The 14,030-nt window shown below is 51.4% G+C and overlaps 1 protein-coding gene across 1 annotated transcript; it reads left to right on the plus strand.

Annotated features, from left to right (window-relative positions):
• Nucleotides 1-9,704: 9,704 nt before the first annotated feature.
• LOC142784410 (uncharacterized) lies at nt 9,705-11,426 on the plus strand. Its single transcript, XM_075882790.1, has one exon. It carries the CDS (start codon nt 9,723-9,725, stop codon nt 10,908-10,910), a length of 1,188 nt encoding a protein of 395 aa, XP_075738905.1. The 5' UTR covers nt 9,705-9,722; the 3' UTR covers nt 10,911-11,426.
• The last annotated feature ends 2,604 nt before the right edge of the window (nt 11,427-14,030 follow it).

The following is a 14,030-nucleotide window of genomic DNA, read 5'->3' on the forward strand; positions in this document are numbered from 1 at the left end:
TTCGAGCCCACCGGGTGGTGGCGCGGCATTTTTTCTTTGCGCTAATAGCTTTGAAGATATGTTCTGATGGTGGTGAGAGTGGAGCAGGACTGTCTCCATGGCGCAATTGGCTAGCGCGATCAACTTTTAACCGAAAGGTTGGAGGTTCGAGCCCACCCGGTGGTGGTGCGGCGCTTTTTTTTCTTTGGGGCGATAGCTCTGAAGAAATGGTCTGACGGTGGTGAGAGTGAAGCACGACTGTCTCTGTGGCGCAATTGGCTAGCGCGATCGGCTGTTAACCGAAAGGTTGTAGGTTCGAGCCCACCCGGTGGTGGTGCGGCGCTTTTTTTCTTTAGGCTGATAGCTCTGAAGAAATGTTCTGACGGTGGTGAGAGTGGAGCAGGACTGTCCTCGTGGCGCCATTGGCTAGCGCGATCGGCTTTTAACCAAAAAGTTGGAGGTTCGAGCCCTCCCGGGTGGGGTGTGTTGCTTTTTTCTTTGCGATGATAGCTTTGAAGATATTTTCTGATGTTGGTGAGCGTGGAGCACGATTGTCTCCGTGGCGCAATTGGCTAGCGCGATCGGCCGTTAACCAAAAGGTTGGAGGTTCGAGCCCACCCGGTAGTGGTGCGGCCCTTTTTTTTTCTTTGGGCTGATAGCTTGAAAGATATGTTCTAATGGTGGTGAGAGTGGAGCAGGACTGTCTCCATGGCGCAATTGGCTAGCGCGATCGGCTGTTAACCGAAAGGTTGGAGTTTCGAGCCCACCCGGTGGTGGTGCGGCGCTTTTTTCTCTTTGTGCTGATAGCTTTAAGATATGTTCTGATGGTGGTGAGAGTGGAGCAGGACTGTCTCCGTGGCGCAATTGGCTAACGCGATTGGCTGTTAACCGAAAGGTTGGAGGTTCCAGCCCACCCGGTGGTGGTGCGGTGCTTTTTTTCTTTGGGCTGATAGCTTTGAAGATATGTTCTGATGGTGGTGAGAGTCGAGCAGGACTGTCTCCCTGGCGCAATTGGCTAGCGCGATCGGCTGTTAACCGAAAGGTTGGAGGTTCGAGCCCACCCGGTGGTGGTGCGGCGCTTTTTTTTTCTTTGCGCTGATAGCTTTGAAAATATGTTCTGATGGTGGTGAGAGTGGAGCAAGACTGTCCCCGTGGCGCAATTGGCTAGCGCGATCGGCTGGTAACCGAAAGGTTGGAGGTTCGAGCCCACCCGGTGGTGGTGCGGCGCTTTTTTTTTCTTTGCGCTTGTAGCTTTGAAGTTATGTTCTGATGGTGTTGAGAGTGGAGCAAGACTGTCACTGTGGCGCAATTGGCTAGCGCGATCGGCTGTTAACCGAAAGGTTGGAGGTTCGAGCCCACCCGGTGGTGGTGCGGCGCTTTTTTTTCTTTGCGCTGATAGCTTTGAAGATATGTTCTGATGGTGGTGAGAGTAGAGCAAGACTGTCCCCGTGGCGCATTGGGTTAGCGTGATCGGCTGTTAACCGAAAGGTTGGAGGTTCGAGCCCACCCGGTGGTGGCGCGACGCTTTTTTCTTTGCGCTAATAGCTTTGAAGATATGTTCTGATGGTGGTGAGAGTGGAGCAGGACTGTCTCCGTGGCGCAATTGGCTTGCGCGATCGGCTGTTAACCAAAAGGTTGGAGGTTCGAGCCCTCCCAGGAGTGGTGTGTTGCTTTTTTCTTTGTGGTAATAGCTTTGAAGATATGTTCTGATGGTGGTGAGAGTGGAGCAGGACTGTCTCCATGGCGCAATTGGCTAGCGCGATCGGCTGTTAACCGAAAGGTTGGAGTTTCGAGCCTACCCGGTGGTGGTGCGGCGCTTTTTTTTCTTTGTGCTGATAGCTTTGAAGCAATGTTCTGATGGTGGTGAGAGTGGAGCAGGACTGTCTCCGTGGCGCAATTGTCTAGCGCGATTGGCTGTTAAACGAAAGGTTGGAGGTTCGAGCCCAACCGGTGGTGGTGCGGTGCTTTTTTTTCTTTGGGCTGATAGCTTTGAAGATATGTTCTGATGGCGGTAAGGGTGGAGCAGGACTGTCTCCCTGGCGCAATTGGCTAGCGCGATCGGCTGTTAACCGAAAGGTTGGAGGTTCGAGCACACCCGGTGGTGGTGCGGCGCTTTTTTTTCATTGCGCTGATAGCTTTGAAGATATGTTCTGATGGTGGTGAGGGTGGAGCAAGACTGTCCCCGTGGCGCAATTGGCTAGCGCGATCGGCTGTTAACCGAAAGGTTGGAGGTTCGAGCCCACCCGGTGGTGGTGTGGCGCTTTTTTTTCTTTGCGCTTGTAGCTTTGAAGATATGTTCTGATGGTGTTGAGAGTGGAGCAAGACTGTCTCTGTGGCGCAATTGGCTAGCGCGATCGGCAGTTAACCAAAACGTTGGAGCTTCGAGCCCACCCGGTGGTGGTGCGGCGCTTTTTTTGCGCTGATAGTTTGAAGATATGTTCTGATGGTGGTGAGAGTGCAGCAGGACTGTCTTCGTGGCGCAATTGGCTAGCGCGATCGGCTGTTAACCGAAAGGTTGGAGGTTCGAGCCCACCCGGTGGTGCTGCGGCTCTTTTTTTTCTTTGGGGTGATAGCTCTGAAGAAATAATCTGACGGTGGTGAGAGTGGAGCACGTCTGTCTCCGTGGGGCAATAGGCTAGCGCGATCGGCTGTTAACCGAAAGGTTGGAGGTTCGAGCCCACCCGGAGGTGGTGCGGCGCTTTTTTTTTCTTTGGGCTGATAGCTTTGAAGATATGTTCTGATGGTGGTGAGAGTGGAGCACGACTGTCTCCGTGGCGCAGTTGGCTAGCGCGATCGGCTGTTAACCGAAAGGTTGGAGGTTCGAGCCCACGCGGTGATGGTGTGCCGGTTTTTTTTCTTTGTGCTGATAGCTTTGAAGATATGTTCTGATGGTGGTGAGAGTGGAGCAGGACTGTCTCCGTGGCGCAATTGGCTAGCGCGATCGGCTGTTCACCGAAAGGTTGGAGGTTCGAGCCCGCCCGGTGGTGGTGCGGCGCTTTTTTTTCTTTGCGCTTGTAGATTTGAAGATATGTTCTGATGGTGTTGAGAGTGGAGCAAGACTCTCTGTGGCGCAATTGGCTAGCGCGATCGGCTGTTAACCGAAAGGTTGGAGGTTCGAGCCCACCCGGTGGTGGTGCGGCGCTTTTTTTTCTTTGCGCTGATAGCTTTGAAGATATGTTCTGATGGTGGTGAGAGTAGAGCAAGACTGTCCCCGTGGCGCATTGGGTTAGCGCGATCGGCTGTTAACCGAAAGGTTGGAGGTTCGAGCCCACCCGGTGGTGGCGCGGCGCTTTTTTTCTTTGCGCTAATAGCTTTGAAGATATGTTCTGATGGTGGTGAGAGTGGAGCAGGACTGTCTCCGTGGCGCAATTGGCTTGCGCGATCGGCTGTTAACCAAAAGGTTGGAGGTTCGAGCCCTCCCAGGAGTGGTGTGTTGCTTTTTTCTTTGTGGTAATAGCTTTGAAGATATGTTCTGATGGTGGTGAGAGTGGAGCAGGACTGTCTCCATGGCGCAATTGGCTAGCGCGATCGGCTGTTAACCGAAAGGTTGGAGTTTCGAGCCTACCCGGTGGTGGTGCGGCGCTTTTTTTCTTTGTGCTGATAGCTTTGAAGATATGTTCTGATGGTGGTGAGAGTGGAGCAGGACTGTCTCCGTGGCGCAATTGGCTAGCGCGATTGGCTGTTAAACGAAAGGTTGGAGGTTCGAGCCCAACCGGTGGTGGTGCGGTGCTTTTTTTTCTTTGGGCTGATAGCTTTGAAGATATGTTCTGATGGTGGTGAGAGTGGAGCAGGACTGTCTCCGTGGCGCAATTGGCTTGCGCGATCGGCTGTTAACCGGAAGGTTGGAGGTTCGAGCCCACCCGGTGGTAGTGCGGCGTTTTTTTTTTCTTTGTGCTGATAGCTTTGAAGATATGTACTGATGGTGGTGAGAGTGGAGCAAGACTGTCCCCGTGGCGCAATGGGCTAGCGCGATCGGCTGTTAACCGAAAGGTTGGAGTTTCGAGCCCTCCCGGGAGTGGTGTGCTGCTTTTTTCTTTGCACTAATAGCTTTGAAGATATGTTCTGATGGTGGTGAGAGTGGAGCAGGACTGTCTCCGTGGCGCAATTGGCTAGCGCGATCGGCTGTTAACCGAAAGGTTGGATGTTCGAGCCCACCCGGTGGTGGTGCGGCGGTTTTTTTCTTTGCGCTAAGAGCTTTGAAGATTTGTTCTGATGGTGTTGAGATTGGAGCAAGGCTGTCTCCGTGGCGCAATGGGCTAGAGCGATCAGCTGTTAACCGAAAGGTTGGAGTTTCGAGCCCTCCCAGGAGTGGTGTGTTGCTTTTTTCTTTGTGGTAATAGCTTTGAAGATATGTTCTGACGGTGGTGAGAGTGGAGCAGGACTGTCTTCATGGCGCAATTGGCTAGCGCGATCGGCTGTTAACCGAAAGGTTGGAGTTTCGAGCCCACTCGGTGGTGGTGGTGCGGCGCTTTTTTCTCTTTGTGCTGATAGCTTTGAAGATATGTTCTGATGGTGGTAAGAGTGGAGCAGGACTGTCTCTGTGGCGCAATTGGCTAACGCGATTGGCTGTTAACCGAAAGGTTGGAGGTTCGAGCCCACCCGGTGGTGGTGCGGCGCTTTTTTTTCTTTGCGCTTGTAGCTTTGAAGATATCTTCTGATGGTGTTGAGAGTGGAGCAAGACTGTCTCCGTGGCGCAATTGGCTAGCGCGATCGGCTGTTAACCGAAAGGTTGGAGGTTCGAGCACACCCGGTGGTGGTGCGGCGCTTTTTTTTCTTTGCGCTGATAGCTTTGAAGATATGTTCTGATGGTGGTGAGGGTGGAGCAAGACTGTCCCCGTGGCGCAATTGGCTAGCGCGATCGGCTGTTAACCGAAAGGTTTGAGGTTCGAGCCCACCCGGTGGTGGTGCGGCGCTTTTTTTTTCTTTGCGCTTGTAGCTTTGAAGATATGTTCTGATGGTGTTGAGAGTGGAGCAAGACTGTCTCTGTGGCGCAATTGGCTAGCGCGATCGGCTGTTAACCGAAAGGTTGGAGGTTCGAGCCCACCTGGTGGTGGTGCGGCACTTTTTTTTCTTTGCACTGATATCTTTGAAGATATGTTCTGATAGTGGTGAGAGTGGAGCAAGACTGTCCCCGTGGCGCAATGGGTTAGCGCGATCGGCTGTTAACCGAAAGGTTGGAGGTTCGAGCCCACCCGAAGGTGGCGCGGCGCTTTTTTTCTTTGCGCTAATAGCTTTGAAGATATGTTCTGATGGTGGTGAGAGTGAAGCACGACTGTCTCTGTGGCGCAATTGGCTAGCGCGATCGGCTGTTAACCGAAAGGTTGTAGGTTCGAGCCCACCCGGTGGTGGTGCGGCGCTTTTTTTCTTTAGGCTGATAGCTCTGAAGAAATGTTCTGACGGTGGTGAGAGTGGAGCAGGACTGTCCCCGTGGCGCCATTGGCTAGCGCGATCGGCTTTTAACCAAAAAGTTGGAGGTTCGAGCCCTCCCTGGTGGGGTGTGTTGCTTTTTTCTTTGCGATGATAGCTTTGAAGATATTTTCTGATGTTGGTGAGCGTGGAGCACGATTGTCTCCGTGGCGCAATTGGCTAGCGCGATCGGCCGTTAACCAAAAGGTTGGAGGTTCGAGCCCACCCGGTGGTGGTGCGGCCCTTTTTTTTTCTTTGGGCTGATAGCTTGAAAGATATGTTCTAATGGTGGTGAGAGTGGAGCAGGACTGTCTCCGTGGAGCAATTGGCCAGCGCAATCGGCTGTTCACCGAAAAGTTGGAGGTTCGAGCCCTCCCGGGAGTGGTGTGTTGCTTTTTTCTTTGTGCTGATAGCTTTGAAGATATGTTCTGATGGTGGTAAGAGTGGAGCACGACTGCCTCCGTGGCGCAATTGGCTAGTGCGATCGGCTGTTAACCGAAAAGTTGAAGCTTCGAGCCCACCCGGTGGTGGTGCGGCGCTTTTTTTTCTTTGGGCTGATAGCTTTGATGATATGTTCTGATGGTGGTGAGAGTGGAGCAAGACTGTCTCCGTGGCGCAATGGGCTAGCGCGATCGGCTGTTAACCGAAAGGTTGGAATTTCGAGCCCTCCCGGGAGTGGTGTGTTGCTTTTTTCTTTGCGGTAATAGCTTTGAAGATATGTTCTGATGGTGGTGAGAGTGCAGCAGGACTGTCTTCGTGGCGCAATTGGCTAGCGCGATCGGCTGTTAACCGAAAGGTTGGAGGTTCGAGCCAACCCGGTGGTGTTGCGGCGCTTTTTTTTCTTTGTGGTAATAGCTTTGAAGATATGTTCTGATGGTGGTAAGAGTGGAGCACGACTGCCTCCGTGGCGCAATTGGCTAGTGCGATCGGCTGTTAACCGAAAGGTTGAAGCTTCGAGCCCACCCGGTGGTGGTGCGGCGCTTTTTTTTCTTTGGGCTGATAGCTTTGATGATATGTTCTGATGGTGGTGAGAGTGGAGCAAGACTGTCCCCGTGGCGCAATGGGCAAGCGCGATCGGCTGTTAACCAAAAGGTTGGAATTTCGAGCCCACCCGGTGGTGGTGCTGCGCTTTTTTTTGCGCTGATAGTTTGAAGATATGTTCTGATGGTGGTGAGAGTGGAGCAAGACTGTATCCGTGGCGCAATGGGCTAGCGCGATCGGCTGTTAACCGAAAAGTTGGAATTTCGAGCCCTCCCGGGAGTGGTGTGTTGCTTTTTTCTTTGCGGTAATAGCTTTGAAGATATGTTCTGATGGTGGTGAGAGTGCAGCAGGACTGTCTTCGTGGCGCAATTGGATAGCGCGATCGGCTGTTAACCGAAAGGTTGGAGGTTCGAGCCAACCCGGTGGTGTTGCGGCGCTTTTTTTTCTTTGTGGTAATAGCTTTAAGATATGTTCTGATGGTGGTGAGAGTGGAGCAGGACTGTCTCCGTGGCGCAATTGGCTAACGCGATTGGCTGTTAACCGAAAGGTTGGAGGTTCCAGCCCACCCGGTGGTGGTGCGGTGCTTTTTTTCTTTGGGCCGATAGCTTTGAAGATATGTTCTGATGGTGGTGAGAGTGGAGCAGGACTGTCTCCGTGGCGCAATTGGCTTGCGCGATCGGCTGTTAACCGGAAGGTTGGAGGTTCGAGCCCACCCGGTGGTAGTGCGGCGTTTTTTTTTTCTTTGTGCTGATAGCTTTGAAGATATGTACTGATGGTGGTGAGAGTGGAGCAAGACTGTCTCCGTGGCGCAATGGGCTAGAGCGATCAGCTGTTAACCGAAAGGTTGGAGTTTCGAGCCCTCCCAGGAGTGGTGTGTTGCTTTTTTCTTTGTGGTAATAGCTTTGAAGATATGTTCTGACGGTGGTGAGAGTGGAGCAGGACTGTCTCCATGGCGCAATTGGCTAGCGCGATCGGCTGTTAACCGAAAGGTTGGAGTTTCGAGCCCACTCGGTGGTGGTGCGGCGCTTTTTTTCTCTTTGTGCTGATAGCTTTGAAGATATGTTCTGATGGTGGTGAGAGTGGAGCAGGACTGTCTCTGTGGCGCAATTGGCTAACGCGATTGGCTGTTAACCGAAAGGTTGGAGGTTCGAGCCCACCCGGTGGTGGTGCGGCGCTTTTTTTTCTTTGCGCTTGTAGCTTTGAAGATATGTTCTGATGGTGTTGAGAGTGGAGCAAGACTGTCTCCGTGGCGCAATTGGCTAGCGCGATCGGCTGTTAACCGAAAGGTTGGAGGTTCGAGCACACCCGGTGGTGGTGCGGCGCTTTTTTTTCTTTGCGCTGATAGCTTTGAAGATATGTTCTGATGGTGGTGAGAGTGGAGCAGGACTGTCCCCGTGGCGCAATTGGCTAGCGCGATCGGCTGTTAACCGAAAGTTTTGAGGTTCGAGCCCACCCGGTGGTGGTGCGGCGCTTTTTTTTTCTTTGCGCTTGTAGCTTTGAAGATATGTTCTGATGGTGTTGAGAGTGGAGCAAGACTGTCTCCGTGGCGCAATTGGCTAGCGCGATCGGCTGTTAACCGAAAGGTTGGAGGTTCGAGCACACCCGGTGGTGGTGCGGCGCTTTTTTTTCTTTGCGCTGATAGCTTTGAAGATATGTTCTGATGGTGGTGAGGGTGGAGCAAGACTGTCCCCGTGGCGCAATTGGCTAGCGCGATCGGCTGTTAACCGAAAGTTTTGAGGTTCGAGCCCACCCGGTGGTGGTGCGGCGCTTTTTTTTTCTTTGCGCTTGTAGCTTTGAAGATATGTTCTGATGGTGTTGAGAGTGGAGCAAGACTGTCTCTGTGGCGCAATTGGCTAGCGCGATCGGCTGTTAACCGAAAGGTTGGAGGTTCGAGCCCACCTGGTGGTGGTGCGGCGCTTTTTTTTCTTTGCACTGATATCTTTGAAGATATGTTCTGATAGTGGTGAGAGTGGAGCAAGACTGTCCCCGTGGCGCAATGGGTTAGCGCGATCGGCTGTTAACCGAAAGGTTGGAGGTTCGAGCCCACCCGAAGGTGGCGCGGCGCTTTTTTTCTTTGCGCTAATAGCTTTGAAGATATGTTCTGATGGTGGTGAGAGTGGAGCAGGACTGTCTCCATGGCGCAATTGGCTAGCGCGATCAACTTTTAACCGAAAGGTTGGAGGTTCGAGCCCACCCGGTGGTGGTGCGGCGCTTTTTTTTCTTTGGGGCGATAGCTCTGAAGAAATGGTCTGACGGTGGTGAGAGTGAAGCACGACTGTCTCTGTGGCGCAATGGGCAAGCGCGATCGGCTGTTAACCAAAAGGTTGGAATTTCGAGCCCACCCGGTGGTGGTGCTGTGCTTTTTTTTGCGCTGATAGTTTGAAGATATGTTCTGATGGTGGTGAGAGTGGAGCAAGACTGTCTCCGTGGCGCAATGGGCAAGCGCGATCGGCTGTTAACCGAAAGGTTGTAGGTTCGAGCCCACCCGGTGGTGGTGCGGCGCTGTTTTTCTTTAGGCTGATAGCTCTGAAGAAATGTTCTGACGGTGGTGAGAGTGGAGCACGATTGTCTCCGTGGCGCAATTGGCTAGCGCGATCGGCCGTTAACCAAAACGTTGGAGGTTCGAGCCCACCCGGTAGTGGTGCGGCCCTTTTTTTTTCTTTGGGCTGATAGCTTGAAAGATATGTTCTAATGGTGGTGAGAGTGGAGCAGGACTGTCTCCGTGGAGCAATTGGCCAGCGCGATCGGCTGTTCACCGAAAAGTTGGAGGTTCGAGCCCTCCCGGGAGTGGTGTGTTGCTTTTTTCTTTGTGCTGATAGCTTTGAAGATATGTTCTGATGGTGGTAAGAGTGGAGCACGACTGCCTCCGTGGCGCAATTGGCTAGAGCGATCGGCTGTTAACCGAAAGGTTGAAGGTTCGAGCCCACCCGGTGGTGGTGCGGCGCTTTTTTTTCTTTGGGCTGATAGCTTTGATGATATGTTCTGATGGTGGTGAGAGTGGAGCAAGACTGTCCCCGTGGCGCAATGGGCAAGCGCGATCGGCTGTTAACCAAAAGGTTGGAATTTCGAGCCCACCCGGTGGTGGTGCTGTGCTTTTTTTTGCGCTGATAGTTTGAAGATATGTTCTGATGGTGGTGAGAGTGGAGCAAGACTGTCTCCGTGGCGCACTGGGCTAGCGCGATCGGCTGTTAACCGAAAGGTTGGAATTTCGAGCCCTCCCGGGAGTGGTGTGTTGCTTTTTTCTTTGCGGTAATAGCTTTGAAGATATGTTCTGATGGTGGTGAGAGTGCAGCAGGACTGTCTTCGTGGCGCAAGGATTCCACTTCCGGCCACGACAGTGAACGGACGTGTTTATCATGTGCTCCCGCGTAGGGGCGGTTTCAGCGGCCCGTGTGGGCCGCGGTATCAGGTGTACCGAAAAGCCAGGCGAAGATTTCCAGGTTGTTCTGCCTCAGCTGCCTTCAGGTGATTCCGTTTTGCACACGGTTTTTTTGCACGGAAACTTGAAAGCCAGGCCATATCGAGTGGAGCATGTCCGAGACAGCCTTGCTCGTCTTTCGCTGCTGCCGGAAGTGGTTGCCCTAGGGGCATACCAAATGAATCATGTATGGGCAGTGACGTTCAAGGATGATGAGGGTAAAAAGAAGATGCTGGCGGCGGAGTCTTTTGATCTAAAGGACCATCGCTGTATGGTGGTTGACCCCCGTGATCGAGGTGTGCGGCTGAAGTTGTACTGGCTTCTTCATGGCGTGCCGGACGAGGCTGTGCGAGTCGCCTTAACGCCCTACGGAAAAGTGACCGAGATAAGCAGAGATAAATGGAAGGTGCAGGGTTGCAATGATAAAGGTTCAACCACGCGGTCGGTCACGCTGAGGCTACACGCGGGCGTGTCCGTGGACGACCTGCCACACCAACTGCGAGTTGCGGAGGATATGGCGCTCGTCGTAATTCCTGGCAGAGCACCGCTATGCCTCCGATGCCGGGCTATCGGACACATTCGACGGGATTGCCGCGTGCCGCGCTGTGGGGTCTGTCGTCGCTATGGCCACGATGACGCCCACTGTGTGAGGTCGTACGCCAGCATTGCGGGCCCAGGCCAAACAGACGAAGTGTCTGAACACCTGATGGATGCCGTGGATGCCGAAGAAGCGAGCAGGGAAGACGGTTATACGGAAGGCCCTGCCACGCCCCCTGAACAGTCTTCTGGGGCCGCACTGGAATCTACCAATAAAGGCGACAAGCACTCTGGTGCGCCAGGAACGAATTTAGACACGGCAGCAGTAGAGAACGACGCTACAGCAGCGAGCAAGTCATCTTCAGCTGCGCGAGAGGGCGGCCCGGAAGCAACGGACGCCGAGATGACCAAGGCCGGTGCTATCGCTTTTAAGCGAGCTCGTGAAACACCTGACCGTACCGGAAATGTTGACACGTCGGCCATCAATGAACCTCCAACAAAGACGGCGACTGGTCGTCGGCCTACCTTTAAACCACGACCAAACCTGTCTCCTGACCGTAGGGGCACTCAAACGTCGGCCCCGCCGTAGCGGAGGAGACGTTCCGAGGCTTTCTACACTGAGCACACGCAACCACTGTTGCGACGTGAGTATGACACCTGACGAAACAACCTTCAAGAAATGGCGACTAACTTTAAAACTGGTATTTGCATCGCGACGTTGAACTCAAGAGGCCTGTGTTCGCGCAGGAGACAATGCCAGATTAGTCGCATTTTGTTAGAAAACGACATAGACCTCCTGGCTGTACAAGAAACTAAAATGGAAAGTGAAGAACAAACGGAGCAAATGGTTCAAGTTTTTCGCTCTAGGTACAATGTCTGCGTTTGTCATGCTGTTGGGCGGTCAGGAGGCTGTGTCGTTTTCATACGTAGTAGTATCGCGGTTGTTGAAAATGTGTCTACCTGCGATAGCGGTAGGCTGGTTGTGTGCGACTTCAGTGTTTCTGGAATGCCTTGGCGCGTTGTGTGTGTTTATGCACCGAATAGATCGCACGAACGGGAATTTTTTTTCAGAGCGATTGAAGGATTCTTGAAAACGGAAAGAAATGTTGTGGTTCTAGGGGACTTCAATTGTGTCTGTAGAGCTGAGGATAAGACAACGAGCTTCAATGTGCGCGATAGAAGCGCTGAGCTGTTGAATAAAATAGTGAACGAGACAGGGCTGGAAGATGTCGGTTATGTAATGACGCGAGAGGGTGAAGTAGGATATACGCACTTTCAAGGTCATTCGCACGCGAGGTTAGACAGAATATATTTGTCGGCAAAGTTGGTGCCACTATGCTCATCTTATCAAATTCAACATCTTAGTTTTAGTGATCATTGTCTGGTCAAGGTCAACATTGGCGAAAAACGTAAGGCTGCGAAGTTTAATTGGTTTCTATGGAAATTTAATGAAAAGCTGCTGCAAGATGAAATATTTGTCACAAAAACCAAAGAATGTCTTTCAAATGCTCTTCGTCTGGAGACCAATAACTTCATAGCTGTGTGGGAGCAAATGAAGTGTGATATAAAGATGATAGCGATTGAAAGAGCCTGTGTATTACGTAATCGGGAAAGGCAACAAGAGAGGCAGTTACAAAGCGAACTAGACTACATGTTAAGCGTAGAAAATGAAGTGCCGGGAAAATTTAAGAAAGAAATAAAGGAGGCGAAAGCAAAGCTCGAATTCATCGACGACGAAAAGTACCGCGGAGCAATGATAAGGGCTCGCACTGAACGGCTGTGGATGGGTGAAACGCCCACTAAGCGGGTGCTCAGTGAAGAAAAGAAACATGCAGCAAACAAAGAGATAAATGAAATTCGATACCGCAATTACATTACCCGGGACCGCGAACAGATAAAGCACGCCTTTGTCGAGTTTTATACGCAACTCCTTAGCCATACAATCAATGACACCGAACGATTCAAAGAGGACTTTCTGACCCTTATGCCGAGATTGGAAGACTCTGAGCGGGAGCTACTGGAAGTAGAAATCACTGTGGCAGAAATTGAATCAGCTATAGATAACCTGGGTAACGGCAAGTCACCAGGGCCGGATGGGCTTGGTGCTGCCATATACAAATTTTTTAAGACAGAAATGGCACTGGCATTACACCGAGTGATCAGAGAATGCTACGACAAGCAGCAAACACCTCATTCATTTAGGACAGCACACGTAGTATTAATCCCCAAAACTGATGACCCCGCAAAGCTACTTTCAGTGGAATCCTACCGACCTATCAGTTTGAGCAACACTGACTATAAAATATACACGAAGGTCCTAGCAAGACGGCTCCAAAGTGTTGTCACATCCCTTGTCGGCCCGCATCAGACATGTGGGATTAAGGGCAGAACCATATTCACAAATATACACGTAACCAGAAGTATTCTAGAATGCTGTGATGCAAATAATGACCGCGTGGCCATGATTCAGCTAGACCTGCACAAAGCGTTCGATAAAGTCGTACATGAAATTTTGTTTTTATTGCTGGAACATGTGAATGTAGGAACTGTCATTACAGAAGGCGTTAGAATGGTGTATCATGACTGCAGGGCTAATTTAGTAATCAACAAAGAAGTAAGTGCTTCAATTCCTGTGCGCTCGAGCGTGAAGCAAGGTTGTGCCTTGTCGCCACTCCTTTTCGCGCTTTACTTAGAGCCCTTCTGTTTACGAATACTTGCATCACCAAGTATAAGAGGGTATACGTTTCTGACCAGTGGAATTAGAATTTTAGCCTATGCTGATGACGTCGCAGTGTTTTGCAGTGACAAAGAAAGTGTGCAAGAAGTTGTACGAATAGCTAGGGAATTCTGTGCAGCAACGGGCAGCGCAATCAGTTGGCCAAAATGTCTAGGCTTTTGGCATGGCCAGTGGCAAAGCACACTCGAAGTTTACTGTAACATGAACTGGAAAATCATGCCCGGAAAGTACCTCGGTGTGCCTTTGGATCACTACCGCAATGCTACGGAGTATTGGTCTGAGGAACGTCAACGCATTAAAAATTGTACTGATAAGTGGGGAGGTCGCAATTTATCAATGTTTGCAAAAGCGTCCGTGTGCAATGTATTTCTGATTGCAAAAGTGTTTTATGTATTACAAGTGTTAACCATGACCCGCACTTCGGTCCAGAAAATGCACCGAGTATTCGCGACCTTTATATGGGGGTCGCAGTGGGAGCGCACGAGCCGGTGCAATTTATTTCATAGGGTAAAATATGGTGGTCTGGGGCTTTTGCATTTGTTTTTTAAGCAGTTGGTGAGCAGATTCATGTTCGCTCGAGATCAAACTGACAATTTCTTGAGAACTGTGATCCAAGCAAGACTGCAGACCCCCTTATCTGATTTCGTCGTGTCATCTTTTTCCTTCGAAGCTGGACCACTCAGTCCTTATTTGCGAGAAGTAGTTACAGCTACACGCCTGCTCAAGGAAAGATTTTCGTACGAATACTTGTCCGACGTGACTAAAAAGGAACTGTATCGTGACCTTCTTGATGTCTTCCTGCCAGTGCCCGTCTACCGAGCTTCGTGCAGGCTAGGTTCTGAGCGTGACGTGTTTAAACGTGTTAAGAGAATGCCGGTCAGACCCTCTGTCAAATCATTCTTCTTTCAAGTGCATACCGGCACTCTCCCTGTACTGCCATGGCTAAAAAGTAAAGGGCTTTTTGTACCGTGG

The sequence above is a fragment of the Rhipicephalus microplus genome, unplaced genomic scaffold (genome assembly GCF_043290135.1).
Source record: "Rhipicephalus microplus isolate Deutch F79 unplaced genomic scaffold, USDA_Rmic scaffold_14, whole genome shotgun sequence".
NCBI classification, from domain to species: domain Eukaryota; kingdom Metazoa; phylum Arthropoda; class Arachnida; order Ixodida; family Ixodidae; genus Rhipicephalus; species Rhipicephalus microplus.